The 21,198-nt window shown below is 49.8% G+C and overlaps 1 protein-coding gene across 3 annotated transcripts in view; it reads right to left on the bottom strand.

The window, feature by feature from the left end:
• Positions 1 to 1,358: 1,358 nt before the first annotated feature.
• Positions 1,359 to 21,198, bottom strand: part of ZFAND3 (zinc finger AN1-type containing 3) — a 336,375-nt gene continuing 316,535 nt past the window's right edge. For all 3 annotated transcript variants that reach the window (XM_034991365.1, XM_034991366.1, XM_034991367.1), the window contains one exon: positions 1,359 to 3,729. In XM_034991365.1, the coding sequence (XP_034847256.1) occupies positions 3,575 to 3,729 (155 nt within the window). In that variant the 3' untranslated portion in view covers positions 1,359 to 3,574. The remainder of the gene's footprint in view (positions 3,730 to 21,198) is intronic.

The following is a 21,198-nucleotide window of genomic DNA, read 5'->3' as shown; positions in this document are numbered from 1 at the left end:
GCTCACCGCATTCCCGTCCTCCACCCCCAAAGAAAACCACTGAACTTTCAGCTTTTTTCTCTGCATTCACCTCCACATTTCTAGGTAACATGCTTCTATTGCGCTCTTGAATTTTCAGTTTTATGCATTATCTGCTGACTGGACAGTAAGAACTTAGCCCCATTAGACGCTGCACATACTTTCCCTGTCCCGAGTTCCGTCATCAATTTTTGCCAGAGCAACATGCATCATTGGTATGTTTATTATTTGTACGCAATCACAGCTGAGTCACGTAAGGTCTATGGTTCCTCTTCCTTAATATTTTTTGTGTGGCATTAATAAACGGTGTATTCTTACTTGCTCCATTTTCTCTGTCAGACTCCTGCCCCATCCCTGGGACGGAAGCGTGGATCAAGGGTGGAGCCCTCAGCTCTGTCAGACGGCGGGCAGGCCTCACCCCCGGCTGCCTGGCACGCTCCCGATGCCAGGCCTCGGCATTTGTCTCTGCTTACTCCTCTTTCCCTGGAGCCCTCCGGGCAGCTTTGAGAATGGCTGCAAAGGAGGTAATTTCCGAGGCCGCTGCAGACTATCCCTGGGCGTCTCTGCTGCCCTGGTGCCCGCGGGGGTGCCCCCTCTCCGTACGCCTTCCACCCCCACTCAGCCCAGCAGGCTTCCTGTTCCTCACTGCGCCTTCTTTCCACCGCCCTCTCTTCTTGCGGTCAGCCCCTGCTGGCGCGAACAAAGCCTCCCAGATGAGCAGGAGGGACAAGGGGGGCACTGCCAGGCACCGCGTGTTCCAAGGCCACCAGACTCCTGTGCTCTCTCCCCACTTCTGATTTCCTCGAGGATCTTTCATCACCTTCAGTGACGGCTGTGTGGTCAACACTCTGCCTTAAAGGTGGTGAGGATGGACACGCGTCCCCAGATGTTTTTAAACACCTTAAGGCATACGAAGTGCCTCCTCTACACCTGAGTTCACACAGCACATCCATCATGCTGCTCTTCCCTCCAGATGCGGCCCCTCCCAGACCCCAGGACCCAGGACCTAGGCACGCCCAACCCACACCACAGAGGGGCCCTCAGGGCTGGTGCCCGTTTCTTCCCATCCCCCCGCACGTAACCTCCTCGCTGCCGGCAAAGGCCTGGCCCAGCAGACACACCTCCACCAGGGCCAGGCCCCATGGCCTCCCAATGCACGACCTCCCACAGAAACAAGGGGGGCAGCTGCGAGCCCAGGGCAGGGACAGGCGCTCTCTGCACACAAGAGCCACCTGCTCCCCGACCTCGTCCAAGCCCTGGCCAGGGAGACAGTCCACCATTTTTCTGGCTGTACAGGCAAGCACTTAGGAGAACCGGCAAAACAGAGAAATCCAAACTTTCATACGATTGGTTTAATTTTTTTTTTTTCAGCAGGAGAAAAAAGAATAAAGTTACAAGATTCTTTTAATATTTTCACAATGTTAAAACTAAAACTGAGCTCTAGGCTATGTGTGTAAGTAAATCTAAAACACAAAAGGGTTAAATAAGATCTTCTCTTTTAAAGATACAAGAATTTAAGCTTTCCTTACATTTAACAAACTTCACAGAACAGATACTGCAGGGGACAAGCCCCCCCCCACCCCCAGCTCTACCACCAGGAAGTGAATATGGGCTGCAGCCCTGTGTGCCCCTGGGCTCCCCAGAGAGCCTGCTTCCCATCCCTGCCTCGAGGCAGCAGCGGCGGGGCCTGAGGAGGGCCGGGAGGGCGTGGGGGGGGGGCTCTTCGGGATCAGAGCTTGGCGGGGGGCCTGGGCGGGCCGCCTCACTGAGGATGGCCATGCACTGGCCAGAGGGCCGTGGCTTGACAACAGTGGTAAACGCGGGCAGACCCGGCCCCTCTGCCCTGGGCTGCCCTAGAGCAAGAGACACCGGTCTGGGTCCTGAAGCAAGAATAAGGCTGGAGATTTTGCAGCGGATTCCACTCTGGTGGGGGTGGGATGGGAGGAAGAGGTTGGGAAGAGCATGATTTCCTATTTCAGCATTCTGGACCAAAAAACATTTGTAGTTGCAGGTGTTTGGCTGTGAACTGCAGACAGTCGAACTGTTGGTCGTGGTATAAAAGGGAAAGTTTGCTGGGTTAAACTGTTCCAGTAGCCTGTGCGTGGGCAGATCCAAACCACCTCTGCAGGAGCCTCCGACTCTCACCAGCCTGGACCATACGGGGTCTCTGGCCCACTCAACCCTGTTCAGGCTTTCCAGGGAATCTTAATCCTGTCTCCCCTCCCCGCCCCCACCAGATCGGTGAGGATTCCCTAACTTGGGCCAACAGGCCCATATCCACCCTCCCCACCTGGCCTGAGCTACCATGGCTACCGACTCCTCTCTGCCCGCAGGAAGCGGCACAGGCTGAGAAATGTGCCCTCCCACCCCCACTGCCAGAGCGAAGGTCCTTCTCGGAGCTGGGCCACGGCCACAAACCACTGTTCTAGACAGATCCCCCCGCTGCCCCTGGGACGCAGGCCGCCTCGCCTTCCCAGACTTGCTATGTGGTAGAGGTGGTCCCCTGGACTACGGAGCTGCGCAGACACAAGGGGCTGGGCCGTGGCACTGTCCTCTTGGCCCAGAGAGGGCCGGGCAGGCGGCCGCTGGAGGGGGCAGAGCCTGCAGGCGGCAGCTTCCCACCTGCTCCCCAGCCCTTCTACTGATTCCCGTTGGCTATGAAATGTCTTTTTAAAAACTCCCAATATAGAAATCTAGCTGCAGAGGCCAGTTTGTAGATGCTAGCCGCAGCTGCTGTGCTGTAATTAGCCTTATTTGATCAATTGCCAGATCCCTGCACTTGGCAAATGGCAAACCAGAGCCAGTGGGGTCAGGTTGCTTCCCATGACCGTGGGTCCTGTGTAGAAAAGATAGGTCTTGTACATGGACTAGTCTTGAGTGGAGCTAATTTTCAAAGTGAGGTTATTGTTTCTCTTCTCGTGTGATGAGAGAGTTTTTTCATAGCAAGTCAGGTAAAAAATTTTCCTAAGAACCTGCCCCCCCCCCCCGCCCCCAATTCCAGCGCTGTGGGAGAGCGAAGCCACCACCCAGCCCAGCCACATGGCCAATCTCAACAGCCTCCTGTGGCCAAGGCACGCGTGGCCATCAGGTATCCTGGCTACTGGGACTAAGGATAAGTGAAGAGGTGAAAGGCCGAACATTAGCCAGAGTTTCTGGCAAAGCCATGTGCGTCATGGGAACTTTAACACCAGCTTCTACTCCTCTATTAACTCAGAGTCTCCATCTGGAACACTTTCCGCTTAAGGCTTTTTATAAGTATGACTCCAGCAGTGACAGGTATGTGTTGTTTGAAATCCACTAGCCATGCTCAAAAAAAAATATTCTTCATGTTTTAATTTTATACAATGGCTAGCAGGCACCTTAGTAACCAGCCAGAAATCAATTTCAACCACCATCAACCCCTAAACTACAGTACCAGGATGGCTGGCTAAAGAAAGGAAACGGACTGGCTGTAGTCTGACGCGTGCCCAGTACAAGGTGTCTGGCTGACTTTGTCCTAAATAAGGCTAACATTAGTGAACTAAGAACAGCGTCATGTGGCGGCCATGCCTGGCCTTCAGGAGCACCCCTCCCCGATGCGCTGGCAGGAGCGCCCCACTTTCCGGTCCAGTTTCACCATTTTCATGATGGCTTCCTCTCGGCCGCGGCCCATGTGGTCAAACGTACAGTCATGCTGCTCGGGGAGGCGATGTAACATACAGAACACATAACCTGCAACAGTGGGAGAAGCAGAGAGGACACACGGTTAGGGTGGCCTCCAAACGCCCAAAGCCCAGCTCTCATTCTGGTCTGGAGGACAGGAGGGCAGGCGCGCCTGCTGCTGCAGAGAGTTTATCAGAGCGCCCCCCACGAAGGCGCCCGCACCTTCCCACCTCCCAGCTCCTCAAGGCAGCCCAGGGGCCTCAGAATGTCCCAGGGTGGCTGCGCAGAGGCTGACTCTGCATTCAACACTGCTCCTGCCTGAACCCTGAAGTGGAACCCCAAGGATGACTGCTGCAGTGAAGACACCCCCTTCCCTACGAGATGAGTGGGTTCTGAGCCCCCTCCTTCTCCACCAGACAGGCGGGAGGGCAGAGAGCTGCCAGCTCAGCACTTTCCCAGCTTGGGCAAACGAGTACCTACCACAGGACACCCACCACTTCTAGGAGGCAGGGCAGGAGGGGGCAGAAATGATTGTGGCTTAAATTACATTCTACCTCCTGTACAGTGAGGGCTTAGGGGCATGGTGGGTGTGATCAAACCACAGCCCACAAGTGAGTGGAGGCTCTCAAAGGAAAATGGATTATTTCAAGTGCCGGAAAAGGTATTACATATAAACCGGGGAAAGAACAGAAATGTGCTCTAATCGCCAGCCATCTCAAAGGAGCCTTCTAAGTTAGATGCTTCTAACTCCACCTGGTAGGTTAGGAGGCTGCAGGGCTGCTGCTCTCTTTCTGGAGCAGAGACGTCAAGGGAGACACTGCTGGGGCTGGCAGAACAAAGGACCCAGGAGAGGCCCACAGAGCAAGGAAATGGTGCAGGTAAAGTCTCTCGGGGAAGAAACAGGAGGAGGAGGCCCTCAGGCCATCAGCGGGAGGCTCAGAGGACAAAGGCAACAGAGCTGCCAAGGACGTGGCGCTTTCCCTTCCCATTCTGCTCAATCTCTAGAACTGCTGATGGGTATGTGGATGTGTGTGCAGGGGACAGACAGCTGATGTCCCCTAGGTCTGTCCCTCTCTCTCAGGGAGGGGGAGGGGGGATCCAGGCTGGGAAGACACCGGCCAGTGCTGGCTGGCTCCTTGCCCCCGCTCACCCCATCAGTCCTATGTGGCCACACTTACAGGCCCCACAGGCCTACACCAGGTCCACAGGACCCACCTGTAGGCGAACCTTTCCTAAACCTCCTCTCGCCGTGCGCGTGGGCAGGCATCCCATCCCACAGCAGCCCTTCCAGGCCATTGCTCTCCTCACAAACGACATGTCTTCCCAGAGACTTCTTTCTTTCTTTTCGAGACTTCTTTTACACCTAGATCTCACTGCCCAGAGTAAATGGGTAGCCACCCCTTGTTAAAGGTGTGATGCATCCATCTCTACATCCTCAATTTCTTTTCTTATCAGAGCTGAAGGGTGGAGGCAGTTGATTTTAGAAGAACAGCATTAGCTGAAGCAACAAAGACAGAGTGGCCAGGACAGGCAACAGTTGTAAGATTCACTTCATCTAGAGAACATTCCTCAGCTGATACAGCCCTGCTCAGATGCCTTGAGCTCATACTGTGTACAGAGCACGTGCACATGGCCTGGGGGCCTGAGTGACCAGGCTGAGCCTGGACCATCCGCTGTGAGAAAAAACACATTATTAACTGCTTCCCAGGGAGAGCAGGGCAATATGTTTGACTCTAAATTGGGACTGGGTTTAAGAAAAAGAACAGAGATGAATTTTTTGTCTCCTGAGAAGCCAAGCTCCCACTTGGTCCAAAAACAAAGTTAAGATTAATGAGCTCATGTGTTATATTTACTAATAAGTTCATTACTCGAAGATATTGGATAGCAGTTGTCTCTGTCCTAAAGGACTTCCCAGCCTAAGTGTGGATGGCCTCAATATGCATCCTCCATCTAACAACAAGCACAATTGTCTTTTGGGAGCAAAACGGGGGCGGGGAGGCGGTGCGGGGAGAGGAGAACCTGCCGCTAAGTCAGGGCCTGGCGGGGGGCACCACAATCTGGTGGCATGATGTATGTGTAGACATTTCTGTCACCAAGTCCTGACATATTTCTATAACCTCAGCATCTACCATAAGGGGTGGGAGAACCCCTGCTGCCCCTTCCTATTTTCAAGATACTGGGATGATGTAGGAGAGGGTCCCAGGCGCTCTTCTCCGCTGCTGATGAATGGTGCTGGCTGAATTAAAGTAGCAGGAAATGGATTATCTCTGAAATTAACTCGGCCCTGGCTCAGCCTAACACCTCCTTAGTCAAAGGCAGACTGGGGAGGAGGGGAGAGGCTCTACACTACACCCCCCCACAACTTTGCTTAGCCTGCCTTCTGCTGGTTAGAGAGCTGCCACCTCGGGGGATCTGAGAACCCCAGGTTCCGTTTGGAAAAGGAAACAGGCCGTGACAACCACAGCAGCTGCCTGATTCTCTCTCTCTCCCCGCCCGAGGGTTCTCCAGCCAGCCAGAAACACATCGTTTCTCCATCCGAGTTCTGCGCACCTCTGTTAGACACAACTTGACACTTGGCTTTGATCTCTGAAAGGTGAGAACGAGTACACGGCAGCCATACTTGGGAGCGGCACGGGTACCAATTAGAATATACGGCACTGTCATTCCCTAGGGAAAACTCTGGGCAAATTCTGGAAAGCTGGCTGCCCAAGTTGCTGCACTGGCCGGCATAAATTAAGCTCAATCCCCTCTCCTGTCAGGGTCACTCACCAAAAGGAAGTTACATGCTGGAACTTGTCCCAAATGCTGAGTAGGCATTATCCACGGAGGGCAGCCAATCAGCTAAATGCATTTTGGTGTCAGTGGTGGGGAGTGGGCTGCTCTGGATACAGGGGAGGGCGGGAATGACTGGTGGGTGGGATGAATCTATGTCCTTTTTTCTTGGTACCCACAGATCTGTTTCCAGAAACCTCTGCAAGTGTCATGAACTTTCAATTACTCCCTGATTGGATTCTTTAGACCAAGCCGCATATAGAGAAATGAGTTCAGGCTGCTGGGGAAGATGATTGTTCTTAATTTCAGTGATGAACACCATTTTAAAGCACCTGTCTGGGATTTACAGCCCCTGTCTGGACCAGGCGATCCTCCACACCGTTCATTAGCAACCAATTGGGGCCTTTCCAGAGAGGGTCAACCAAGGCAGTGTCCGAAGGGATGAAAGCACAGAGAACAATGAATTGATCAGCTGAGCTGCAATATGGGTTTGGTATCATTACCCGGGGTACCATGCAATTCTTTTTTCCCTGATTTAAAGAAGTTATAGATCAAAATTGAATTCACTCGCTCATTTGCATACAATCCATAGCCACACTCTCCGTATGGACCCACAGTTCAGCATCATGTAGTTTGAAAAATAATTTCAATATACTTTTGCGTACAATAGCTACATACCACATAACAGTACTTCAGAGGGATGAGGAGGGGGTGGAGAGTATGATTAAAAGGATGCTGATCCCCAACAGAGAAGGAAAACACCCAAAGCAAAAGTTTTTGAAAATATGATCTGCCTGCTAAATGTGGTTTAACCTCAGCCCTTTTGCCACATCAAATGACTGGCTGCCCTACTCCATAGAGCCCCGGATTACTGGTTTTCCATGACATTCTGGCCTGGGAGGCAGCTGCAGAGCTCCTATAAGGCAGCCAGAGTTGTCTTCAATAAATCGGCACAAAACACTCAAGAACTTGTGTGGGCATTTGTTTGCTGGCACTGAGGAGCAATTTGGGATGAGCCCTTGATTAAAAAGGGAGGCTGAAGAAGGCTCTATGAGCACTTTGTCCCATGGCCTACCCTCTTCCCATGCACGCCCCTCTCCGCCGGCCACTCCCTGGCTTCGGACAGGCCCTCCTGCATGTAGGAAGAGGGACAGGAGGCCGACCACAGCAGGTGATCTCCGTCAGGTCCTCCCTGCGAGCTGAGCTGGAAAGTTTCTAGCGGCTACGCCCTCAGTCTGCAAAAGCCTTCTTCAACTAGGCAGGCAGCATCAGGAGAGAAGAGGCTGCCTGCCTAGATGGCCACAGTGGCTGACCTACCCTGGGCTCACCCAGGCTGTCGAAGCCTGGGGCTGTGGACAGTGAGAGATGGGGGATACCAGAAGCTTCCCTAAGTCTGTCACTATCCCAGACACAGGATTATGGCATAAGGCAAGAAAACATAATTTAGGGACTATCTAACCCCCTCTGTCCAGAAAGGGTTTCTCCCTCACATGGCATGAGAAATACAGAAGTCAGCATTCAGGTCACTTGCCCTAAACAGAGAAGCCTGGGAGCATTTTGTGGGAGGACAGGCATCTTAACGGAAACCACACCTCTGGACTCAGCCCTCCGGATGTGGACCTGGGGCCTGCGGCAGCCATGAGCCACAGCCACATCAACCTGAAGACGCCCAACACCCAACGGCCCTGAAAACACATTCTCAGCACAAAACAGAACTGAGGCTCGTTTCTCTAAGATTCACAAAGACCTGAAGTACAGGTTTCTAAAGATGCTCCTTTTGTGGGAACCAAACTTCCGACCTGACCCTTCAGCCTTTGAAGCTAACATCTGGAAGTCATACTGTTCGTCCTGGTGCCCTCATCCCCAGTTAAAACCTCACATGTGCTTACACAGGGAGGGGTTTGGGTATTTTCAGACTAAACACACAGGACCAAGAAGAGTCTGCACAGATGCCATTATCAAAGATGACACCCAACACTTTGCTCAAAGTGCTATGAAAGCTGTAACAGTTTCCTGTTTCACTCACTCATTTACAAAAATCCACAACAGTCACTGCCCGAGAGGAACACTGGGAAGAAGGCTCCCCCAAGGCCGCGTGTCCCGGACCTCCCGGCAGTGCTCGCAGGCAGGGCCCTGAGGGCAGCTGAACCGGAAAACCGCCTTACCTGCCAGCTCAGTCCTGCTGCTGCTCCCCACCCACAAGCCAGGGGGCGTGCCTCATGGACTGGGGGGCAGAGGCAGGCAACTGGGGGGCAGGGCAGGTGGGGGGAGAAGCTGGGGGCAGAGGCAGGCAACCTGACATCCTGCAAGCAGGGCCCACCCTTGGCTGAGGCCCTGTTATCGCCAACACCCCCGCCCCAGCACTGCCCCCCAAACTCTAAGAATTAAGCAGGGAGGGGCTGGAACTTCCTTCATGGAATTTCCTAAGGGAGATGAAGAAAGCAATGCCAAAATCCACATTCAAAGTCTGAGTCCTTGACAGTTTTATTCAATCCCTGTCAGGCAGAAATGCTGCTTATCGGCTTCATCTTGGAGTAAAAAGCACGATTTTTTTTTAAGATTTTACTTATTTATTTGACAGAGAGATAGCACAAGCAGGGGGAGAGGCAGAGGGAGAAGCAGGCTCCCCACAGAGCAGGGAGCCCGATGCGGGGCTCGATCCCAGGACCCCGGGATCATGACCTGAGCCGAAGGCAGACGCTTAACGACTGACCGACCCCAGGCGCCCCTAAAAAGCACTCTTTAAAGCTGGCAAAGCTGGGCAGCCCCGAATACTTTTGGACTTTAGTTAATTAAACATTTGTCTTCTTGCAGACTCCATACACACCCCCCCTCCCTTGAAGGCTCACCCACAGTGGCAGTTTTAGTAAAGTCACAGACCAGGGCAGGCCTCAGCTCCAGGTGTTTGGGTGTTTTTTACCCTCACTTATAAGAAATATCTTACACTTGTCTTGCTCATTTGAATTTCAAACTGCCAAAGGTTCAAGGAGAAACTAAAAATCCTGACTCTGGAACGCGATCCACGGGTGTGCAGCCGGACGTGGCAGCGTGACCCCCGTGTGCTGTCTGTGCACATGCATCTGCCTGGTGTGCCTGCCGGCCAGCCCCCAAGCCTCTGCTGGCTGTGGCGCGGTGCTGGGGCCTAGGCAGGTGTGTCCAGTGAGGAGGGAAATCAGAGACTGCTCCTACACATGAGGACGGGCTCCAGCAAACAGAACCTACCTGAGACCTCCCAAAGCTTCCTGAGAAACCCAGGTAACGGACACTCCAAATCCCACTTCATCAATAGGCACCACTTGCGATCTACGTGCCTATCTGAAGAACAAATGACAAATATGCCTGACCCATGTGTCTGAAATGACCAGGCAAGCTCGTTAGAAAAAAGAATCACATTTTTTCCAGCGAGGTAAAAGTTTCTTAAAGCTCAGGACAAGCACACTGACCTCATAGCTCATTTGTAAGTACATGCTGGGAACAGCAGGTGGCTACAGGAAAGCTTGTTGGGAAGCACTGGCCATTTATACTCCCACCAGCAGCAATCCTGGATTACACCACATCCACTGACCCAATGCCCAAGGCAGAATTTGTAGCACAGAAATGTATTAAAGGATCTTAATGCATTTTATTTCATCAGACCCACGGTGCGGGCAAAGCAGCTGCAGGTGTTTCGGGAATGGAATGTGTCTGCTTTACATTCTCCTCCACGTCTGGCTTTGCATGGTGGAGGGAAAAGCATCACACTCCAAGAAACAGAACTGGATATCCTGGCTCACAGAGTTGGCAGATACAGTGCTTAGCTGGGCTGGGGGAGAGAATGGGTGGATGGGCGTCAGTCTGTCTGTTCTTCAGAGGGAAGGAGAACTTACAATTTGGAAGAGCCCATTCTATTCAACAATTTAATAAAAACCAGTAAAACATACCAAGACAATGCTAAAACAGAAGCAATCGTCTGTTTTCCCCCAAATCAATTATGATACCATTCAGACACAAGCTAAATGCTAGAACAAGAGGCAGTGTGACAGAAGGCAAAGATCTGGGGGCCCCTGTGTGAGGAGCTCCTTGGGCAGCTGTGCACATTCAGCAAACGGCTCAGAGAGAACAGTCAGCAGGAGCAGAGAGAAAACGGTCCAGCGTGACGAAGCTCCCGACGCAGTCTGCACACATGTCATTTTAAAAGAATAAAAAATTCACCCCTCTTGGTATCTTTTACTGCTCTCTAGATGCTCCCTTCTTGCAAAAACTCAAATGACCTCTTTCTCTGCTCTGGGGGGAACATGTGCCCTGTTCCAGTAATGTCTCCTGTCACCCAACTCCGGCAGCCTCCCTTTGCCTGTCCTTCAGAGAACAAGTCCTACCGCCCTTGGTTCTTGCCTCCCCCCAGGAAAAACCTAGTCCTATTTTTGGCACCAGGGGTGGGAGGTGGGGCAGGGCACCTGCATCATGAAGGCTACTTTGTCATCAACTATGACTTGTGAGAATCCCCCTCCAAGCAAGCCCTGAAACACCTCAGCGCAAAAGAGAAGGGGCTGGCTGCAGGCTCACATTCTGCTAGGCTGTTTTACCTACAGATGAACATATATTTAAAAACTAAGAGAAAATGGCTCTAGGCGGTTTTTGCCACAGGAATAATGACTTGGTCCTTCAAACATCATTTCATGTCAGTGGCTGAGAGCAGGGAGTATTAGCCTCTTGGTACCTCGGGCAGTTTTAAGGATCGGGAAAACCCTAGGAGGTACTGGTACTCCGGGCCTCCTCTCCATCCCCTCCCCACCCACAGCTCCAGCCTCTCAGGGTCTCAGGAGAATAGTAAGGTACTGGCAGGAAACTTCTATTTCTTGGGTGACCTTATCCTCTCAGCAGACTCGAGATTTGTTTGCCTTTCTCTTTCAACATTACCTTGTCCTTTAAAAGATTACTTTCGCAAATGGAGTGCTCTCCTAGAAAACCAGCTCCAAAGCTGCAATGGAGGAAAGAAAAAGGGCCCCACCCATCCTACCCAAGAGCCACCAAGGGCACCGTTTGGGCGTACAGGAGCAACTCAGCTACCAGGCCTGCCAGAGAACTGTGGCCTGTTTAGCCATCCCTGAAGATGACACTGGCAAGTCAGAGAGTCTCAGGGGGCCTTGGACTGTAAATGCCATGTGTGTCCAGAATAACACTTGGAAAAGAAAGGATTACTTCCCCCATTTTTCTCTGTTGGCCTTCCAATTCATATGGCGAGGTCATGGGAGAGTACAAAGATGACAGACTGGAATTGGGAGAGATCTATGGCTTAGTCCCACCCTTGCTGCTATGGCAAGTCCCATAAACAAGGGTAACCTCGAGGTCTCTTTCTGGATAACCCAGCGAGAAGCTTGTGCTTTGGAGCCAAAGTACTGGACTCAAGTTCCAGCTACACTGCTCTGACAGTTGTGTGATGCTACTAAGTCATTTAACCTTTTAGAGCCTCAGCTGTGCCTCTCATAAAATGGGCTTATGGACACGAAAGCAGCCAGTGCACGGAAAGCCCCCAGCGCAAGGCAGTTGGCTGCTGCTGGGATGGCTCTTCCGGCTTTTGTCACCCCCTCACCTTACACGGTACAGCTAACACAATGGGGGCCCCCCTGCCCTGCTCCTTCCTCCTCGCCTCCCTTTCACCTCTCTCCACCTACTCACTCCCTGCTTTCCTTCTCCTAAGTGAACTGCTACTGACAAAGGAGAATGAATGTGGAATCTTCCTCTGAACATGTGATGCACAGTGTCGTCTGCCCCTCTCCACAAACCTCTTTGTACAAACTATAAATAAATGCACAGTAAGTGACAAGCTCAGTAAAGACTTCTGTTGAAGATATGCAAATTTTAGGGAAACTTGATTTAAATCAAGACTACACAGGGCAGCCTAGAAAGCACTCACTGGTCAGGGACACCATGAAAGGGACTTGGAAACTTTCCAAGGACAGGGGAGAGTAGCTCCTCTGCTCCTGTGGGGGCTTCTCCACAGGTTGGCTGCAAGTCCGGCAAGCCTCTCTCACAAGCAGAGGCAGAGCGTGTGTGTCCCAGTTTGGTCCCGTGCGGGCCGCGCGCTGAAGAGCCCGTGCCCATCTCCCTGATACTGTGGGGCTGGGAACTGCAGTGAAAGGAGGAACGAGAGAAAGGAACGGGCTCTAGACACTCGGAAACCAATCACGCTTTTATCCGAACTGTGCCAGTGACACATGTGCTGGTCTGGTGCTTCCTTTAAGAATGAAAAGTCTCTCTACGTGCCTCTTGTTTTCACCACATTAACTCAAAAAGGTCATTCTGAGGACCTCAAGAGTATAAGCACGCTCTTCTCTATTTTCACAAAATTTAAGCCTTAAAGTCACACGTCCCACAACAGATATCTCCTGTCCACTGTTCTAAGCACATGTAGAGGGGAGGGCAGACGGAGAATCTGGCTTTTTGATTCTCCATTTTTAAAGTTGTTAATTTAAACACACCCTCCTCTGGAGGGCAAGAGGCTTCAGTGGCAGAATGTTTAGCTGTACACAGTTCAGATTTGAAAACAGACTATAGACTAGAGGTAGTTAAAACCCCCACTGAATGGACGACCCACGCTAGGATTCTAGAGACTTATCTGGCCGGGTGGGAGGAGCTGACCTCACAGCCCAATTCCCTTTCACTTGGGAGAGTGGGTGGGGATGGGGCTCAGATATGGTTACAGCCTGGCTATATAACAAACGCCATGAATGGACCCTGCTCACTGCTAAATCCGATGGGCCCTTCTCAGTTCTCCTTGATAGCGTCTGGAACTCTTAACTACCCCCATGGGCTCTGTGACTGCTCCCCGGGGCACAGGCTGCTTTCCTTGTTTTTCTTCTCCTGCGCTGGTAGCTCCTCATCTGTTGTCCTGTAAGTGTTAGAATTACTCGGTGCTGGACTCTCTGTCTTACCCCACACTTGCCCCAAGGTTTCAAACCCTAACCATACATGCCAACCACTCTGAAATTTCTCTCTCTGGCCCAGACCTCTCTCTTTGGAGCTCTATGCCTCTGGATCCAATTATCTACTGGATATCTTGGATAGCTTGGACTTAAGGTGTCCAAAACGGAACACTCGATACTTCTTCACAAACTTCTTCTCCTTCAGTGTCCCCCACTCTATAAAGAACAGGCTCATCCTGCTGCCCGTGGCTCGTGACAGAAACCTAGGTCATCACTGGCATCTTCCTCATCCTTCATACTCAACTACCAAATCCTGTGGATCCCATTTCCAAAATTCAAATTCCTTCTCTTCCTTCCATCTCTACCGCCACCACCCAAGGCCACCAGTATCTCTCGCCGGGGCTACTACAATAGCTTCTCTGGGTGGCTGCCGACCTCAAATCCATCCTGCTCACAGCAGCCACAGTGATTCCACACACCCGTCTCTGGTAATCTCGCTCTTACTTAAATGCTTTAATGGTTTCCCAAGAATGAAAGTCAATTTCACCACCTTAGCTCCCTCTCATGCCATTCAGCTCCGACCCCTGTGTACTCTGTTCGCGATGCTGCCCTAACCAAATTCTGGCTTCTTCAGCTGCAATGGCTTTTCCTCAGGAAGACCATCTAGTCTAGGGCCCCATTATATGCTTTTCATGGCATCCTCATCTTTTCCCTGAAGCACTGGTCATAATTATAATTGTAGGTATCATTTGTGTGCAATTTTTTCATTTAACTTATTTTCCTGACTAGATTTCATGAAAGCAAGGACCATGCTTCTGTAATTTAGTGCCTAGAACAGTGGGTGGTTCACTCAGGATATTTTGACTGAATGAATGAAGGAGAGGTTAGTTACAGACAGACTGTGTTTTCTGAAGCTCTGGGGATAAGTAAAAGCCAGTCAAGAGCTCAAATGGCCAAATCCAATCTGCTCACCGTCACCTCTCAGCAGCATTTGTCTCCTTCTCCCTCTCTCGTAGTATCTCCCCCTTGGCTTCTGTAGTATTCTGTGATATTCCTGATCTTCCACCTTGCTGGTTGCAGCTCCCTGGAATCCTTTATTGGTTTCCCTTCTGAAACCACCACAGAAAGTAGTACTCTTACACTTTCATATATTCCTTCCTTTAAGTAAATCTCATCCAGACCCAAAGCTTCAAGTATAGTCTAAATACTGATGCATCTGGAATTTAGATTTCATCCACAAACTCCTCCCCTAAACTCCTATGTCCAACTTACTACTTGACAAACACACCCAACTAGATTGGTTAACAGGAATCTCAACTGCAACATGTTCAAAACAGAACTTTTAATCCTCTTGACTCCTGTATTAGCTGGTCTCCTAATCTTCCCTGCCTCTATGAATGATTCCATATCCACACAGCTGCTCAAGCCAAACCTAGGACTCCTTCTTGACTCCTCATTCCCCTACTCCTCACACCAACTTTATTAGTAGTCTCATTGGATTTACCTCTAAATGATGTTCTGAATCTGCCCTGCTTCTCCCCATCATCTCATGGCAAAGGTCCTGTGGCAGGAATGAGTACAGCATGCCGACAGAACAGAACAAAGGCTAGTAGGGCTGGGATGGAGTGAGGCCAAGCCTCCACCATGGCTAGCAAGAGCCCACAATGAGTTGCCCTCTTCTTCCTTTGCTGCCCGCCAAGCCTTTTCTCTCAGAGTGGTTAAAGGGATTTCTTTTCTTTTCCTTCTTGGTAATTGACTTAGAATGTACTTTTTAAGTATTTGTTAATTAATTTGTATTTGAATAGGTAATACATGAATATAACAGAAACTCAGTTTGCATGAAATAATATTCAGCAAAAAGTAAGTCTCCCACCCATTCTCTGTTACGCTCCCCAGAGGCAAAGCAACCACTACTACCAGTTCTTCTTATGTATTCTTGATAGTCTATACACAAGCATTATGTTTATCTCCCAGAGGGACAGAAATGTAATATAAGATGGAAATCAGATCGCGCCACTCCTTTGCTTAAAGCCTTTCAACGCCTTCCCACTACTTTTAGAGTTAAACTCTAACTCCGTACAGAGGCCTACTCTCCCCCCCGCTAGTCCCGCTTCTCCTCACGCACTGTTGCTCCAACCACACGGGCCACCTTTCGGGTCCTGATCTGCCCAAGTTGTTCCTGCCTCAGACCACCTCACTGTCGTTCTCTTGATCTGGGGCACTCTCCTCCTAGTTCTCTGAATGGTCTCCCAGCTTTTCCGTCTCAGCTCAGCTTTCACCTCCTCCAGATGCTAGCCTCTCACCCCTCCTGGCAGCTCCCTTCCCCTCCTTGCACTTCTCTTTTTCTGTCATCCTATGATACCAGAGCACTTACTCCCATCAGGAAGTACCTTGTTTATCTGTTCCCTTGTTTACTGCATCTCTCCCCCAAAGAATAAAAGCACCATGAGGTCAGGGACTTTGTCAGTTTCATTCCTGGCTTTTCCTCTGGAACTCAAGTAAGTAGGCTGAATAAATAAATAATTTGAGTCAACATCTGACTCATTAAAAATAGAAGAAAATTACTTCTAGCAATAAAACAATGTTTAATGCTGGTAACTGTGCCCCTCCCTACCACTCCTGGAGAGGAACACCATCACACAGCCTACTTCCAATTACCCGGGTGAACAGGAGCACTGTGAGCACAATCTAAAACTGTTATTGTCTGGCTTTGGATACATTCTGTTGTTTTGCAGTAGCAGGTTTACTTTCCTAATTATGCTTTTCTATTGCCATTATTAATATGAGCCTATATTCCCTGAGCTCACTCTGAGAGGCAACCCAGAAATGTCCAAGATGGCATGAGATGCTCTCCTGGAGTTAAAACTTTGCTGTAACTCATGATCACAAATGAGCTGAGTACAGATAATGAAGAACTGAACATAATCACCCAAATTCCCACTGACATTCATTTCCTACTCTACCCTGGTATGTGGTCAATTACTGTAGATTCTGTGGAAAATTAATCCAGAGCTAACAGTCCAGTTCAAAGGAAGAGCAGTTTAATTGATACAGGAGTATTAACACCAACCTGGCCCTTTAATTTGTAGATCTGGAAACTATCCCCTTCCCAGGTGCACCTGTAACACTGCAGTGCGCGGCTCTACAGAGCACATGTCATCCTATGTTTTAATCACAAGGACGCACAGACTCCATCGTGTGCTGACTCAGAACTTCCATCTCCCAGGGGCCACGGGGCTGACATGGTCCACGAAGAAGAGCACGTGAGTGTGTGGAGAGGCTGACGGGCTCTCCACAGCAGTACTAGACAGCTGCTAGACAGCACAGCCCAGGAAGGAAGAGACCTGCTCAGCTCCTCAAGGCACGAGTGGGCTGCCCGAAGACTAAGCCTCCATTACCCACAGGAACAGTCTTCACCGCAGTAGCCGCTGCCTGCTACCCCCCAGCCTACGGCCTAAGAACAAGCCATCTGCATCAAAGCACTATCTTGCTTGCTACTTAGAAAACTGTGGTCACGGGGAGCATCTAACACTTGCATGGCAGCCCCCGAGTACTGCTGTGGAGAGCCCGTCAGCATTAGCGAAGTGGGCCTGGCTGTGTGCTGCAGAAGGGAGCCCAGAGGCCAGCGCCGGCTGTCTGCCAGTCACCCACCGGGACACACTGCACATGTCAGCGCGTACAGCAGTGGGTGAGGCCCCGTGACCATGTACTAGGAGGTACCCAGGGCAAAGGGGGATACTCCTTGTCATCCCCTCCTCCCAACGATGCTCCAGGCACTGTGTCATGGATTGAGAATCAACTAGACAGACAGTACAGGTGGCTCAATCTCTCAACTCCATAGGCAAGAATACAGAAAGAGAAAGTCCTTCAAATCTCAAGAAGAAAGAAAGGAAGCAGCAGGGGCACCCTCTCAGGCTCACTCTACCCCTTGAGTAAATGCCAAATGATCTCCCACACCCACCACACCCCCATTTCTGCCCTCTTTCCATTTCTTTGCATTTCTGGTCCTTCTCTACTTTGTTTTCTTCCTCTTTCTCTCCACCACCTTTCGCCCCGGCTTTTCTGTTTCTCGAGGCGCCTCAGTAGCTGTGGTTGCCCTGACACTTCTGGACTGCAGGCTCAAGGGCAGGCCAAGCCTGGTGACAGTGGCGAGTATCCACACCGTGCGGCTTCTACGTGTGCACTTCTCGTCTGTCTGTAAAGCGTGCGGGAGAGGACTTCCTCTCCTACTCGATTCTGCCTAACTCTGATAGGGATGGGAATGATGTCTGTTCCAACAAGGATATGTGGAAAGGTGAGCAATTTCCTAGAGAAGCCAGCTGACCCAATTATTTTAGACACTCATCCACCCTTTCCAGTCTTTGGCCCCTGAACTCTGTTCCAACACTTCACGGTGAGTCTCGACTACCCAAATCTGCAGTGTGACAGCTCTTCTTCCCACCAACTTGGCAGCACCTTCTCTCAGCACTTACTCCCTGCCTATCCAGCACATGTATGTTGTGAGTCTCTGGTCTCATGCACTTCATGGGTCCTGTCCCAGGGACACTCTCCCTCGTGGCAAGGAGTTTCAGAGACTGGTGACACCAAGCACTGTCTGAGAGCCTACAACCCACAAACACTGTGATAGGGCTCTGGTTAGTGGGCAGATGTACTGAGTGCTAAGGTTGCCTTCTCCATATCTGCCTTCCAAACAATGGCAATGCCCCCCAAACGCAGACTCTCTTTTGATAACAATGGCTACAATATCAACCAACACTGCAGAGCTTGTGTTGCTATTTGTCACAGTCTTATTCAGGCTCATTGCCTGCAACAAGATAGCAAAACTTGAAGTGGTGAGGCTTTTCTTAGAGTCTGTATCTCTGGGACCCAACAGCTGAGGAGTAAGGACTATCACTGATCTTATCAGAGCCTTGGTCTGCTTAGGTAAAAGCACTTTCCAGAAGCAGAAACAAACTTCATTGATATTGATCTCTTCAGAGAAAAGGTGCTATAGAAATCTCATCTAATAAATAAAGGATTCAGGCTCCAGTGTTGGGCTGTCAGTCCAGCAAGGAAAAGAAGCTATCAGGCTCAAGGAGTCAAAAGTATTTATTGGTCATTTGTGCACTGTTTACAGAACTCTATTCTAGGGGCTGGGTGGAGGAAAAAGAAAAGAAAGAAGTCACAAGTTCCTGCCTTTAAAGACGGCTGGAGATGCACAGAGAGGAAAACAGCTGAAGGACACAAGAAGCAAAGCAAGAAATCAACTGCAAATAAAATCAGTACAACCCAGCTATGTGCAATAAATCAGGGGCACCGAGGAGAGCTCAACTGCATAAAGTATCCTGGAGGAGGTAAGTTTTCAAGGAAAATGAGGACATGAATTAGCACTCAGAAGAAAATGGAATGTCCACATCAATAAGAATTAAGTGCCACCATGTCTCTTATCACCCAGGTGCACTGGGAGACAAAAAGGTGGCAACACTATGGACCCTGTCCTCCAGAAGCATCTTATCTAGATGGAGTGACAAGTGGCCCATGGGGCACCACTGAAAACAGTGCACAGGGATGACTCATTAACACCATCTCAAGAGGTTCTCACATAGTTGGCTGCCTACGTTTGTACCATCCATTGTTCAATAAAAAGCGTCTCTGAATTGGGGAAGTGCTTAACAAATGGGCTAAGACCTATACAGCTGAAAATAAAGGTAACTCATGCTGCTATCTCCTCACTGCTTAGGACGCCCATGGGCCAGCAGGGGACTTGAACAGTGAGGGATTCTGGGAGCTCAACAAATCTGGACTCACATGCCAGGTGCTCCCTTAGTATTTCTGAGTTACTCAACCTCAAAGCTTGAGTTTTCTCTTCTGTCAAAATGTGGTACCATTTTACAACAATGCTTTTATCAGGGTCAAGTGATTTAACATAGAAGCAGGCATTCAGTGTATAGTAGGTACTCAATAAAGCTGTTCTTTTTCTGGGGTGTCTGGGTGGCTCAGTTGGTTAAGCACCTGCCTTTGGCTCAGGTCATAATCTCAGGGTCCTGGAATGGAGCCCCATGTCAGGCTCCCTGCTCAGTGGGGAGTCTCCTCCCTCTGCCTCTACCCCCCCCCACCCCCTCTTGTGCTCACTCTCTCTCAAATAAATAAAATCTTAAAGAAAAAAAAAAAAAACTGTTTTTTCCTTCACCCAGAGGCTCACAACTGCACAGAGTTCAGTCATTCAACTCAAACGTTTACTAGGCATCACTGCACTCTACAGCAGGAGCCACCAAAGAACACTATATGGTCCCTGTCCTCCAGTGCTTATGGTCTACAAGGACAGAGAGTTTCAGTATGTTCTGAGAAGTACAGCAACGGAGGTCAACCACAGACTTCACAAGAGAGAAGACTTTAGCAGTCCCGGGAGATCAGCAGGTAAAGAAGGGTTTTTGTTTAAAAAGACACCCAGATTTTGTGAGGTCGCCCGATGAGGAAGACTGTGGAGACCCTGAGCCCACTCTGGCATTCCTATACCCCACTTTAGTTCCCGATGTCCCCACACTAGTTCTTTAGTCCCTATGAATGGACTTGCTACTGGAGGAACAGGGTGCTGGAAAGCCAACACCCCTGTGTTCAAATATGTGAAGAGCAGGCTTACAGGGGAGGAAGATGATTTGTGACACATCACTCTGGAGCACAGAGTGAGGAGGAATAAGGGCATGTTCTATAAGGAGGCTGGTTCTAGGTCAGCCAAGGAAGCACTTAGGCAGTCTAAGCTGCCTGGCAATAAGACACGCCACACGCCCTCTGGGCTGAAGATGTGCACAGCAGCTGGATTACCTGCCAGGGACCCGCTGATGTGGCTTTGGTGTCAGTTCGGGGGGCTGGACTGGCACCAGATGGATAACTTCTAAGTCACTTAAGTACTTGGATTCTATGCCAGAGAGTGACAGGTTAGGCAGGAATGAGAGACTGGTGTGGTTGTCTACAACAGGGGGTCTGTAAGGGCTCATCTTATTCATGTACAAGATGAAACACAGGTTTTATTTATGCAAACACACTCATCCCCAAAGTTAAGTATTTAATTAAACCATAAGCTTATCAAATATTTTTAATTAGACCAAGCAAGCAATGCTACCCTATCTGATAGTATATATGTCTTATCTGCTTCCCACCCCCTGCCAATAAAAATTCAAGGCAGATAAAAGTATGTAACAATAAATAATGCTAAGGTTCCATATCTACACCTTATTCCTTCAGCCAAATATTCCATTGGGAAACCCTCAGGTTGCATATGTACCCTTGCTTCACGAATATACACAGAAACTGGCCCAGACACTCTCCCATTCAGCCGCTTGGGCCTGCCTTCAAATACTACTACAAAAGAGCTTTCCCCTAAAGATAACCAGCAGGCTCACCAGCACACCACATTTCTGTGACTTCCAATTTTTCTTGTACATTATCAGTCAACATTGTCTGGGTAGCACCATAGGCCACATACTCTATTAAGGGCAGTGGGAAGCTACAGAATAACATGTGGGCCTGATCCTTGAGGATTTTAGAATCTAGCAGAGGAAAGGAGATCAGTAGGGAAAGACATATGCTAAGCATTTAGAAGATGTAAATCTCTAAGTAAAAGAGAATGGAGTTGACTAGATCTGATACAAAACCTCTATGATGTGGATCACCTTACTTGAAATGTCCAGTAATTATATTTGGTCTTAAATTACCTTTGCATTTCCTATGGGAAAAAATGAGCTATTAAGTGTTCAGACAGTATATCAAACATTGGGGTATATTAGAATTACCTGAGCAACTGCACTTTTACTTTCTAAAGAAGCATCCCCTTCTATCCAGGGACTCTGAAGTGCTGGTCTGAGGCCCACATTTATCAAGAAACCCT

The sequence above is a fragment of the Mirounga leonina genome, unplaced genomic scaffold, assembly GCF_011800145.1.
Source record: "Mirounga leonina isolate KUSES-001 unplaced genomic scaffold, KU_Mleo_1.0 Mir_53, whole genome shotgun sequence".
In the NCBI taxonomy this organism is placed as follows: Eukaryota; Metazoa; Chordata; class Mammalia; order Carnivora; family Phocidae; genus Mirounga; species Mirounga leonina.
Note: the sequence above shows the minus strand (reverse complement) of the source record. Positions and strands in the feature narration are given on the sequence as shown.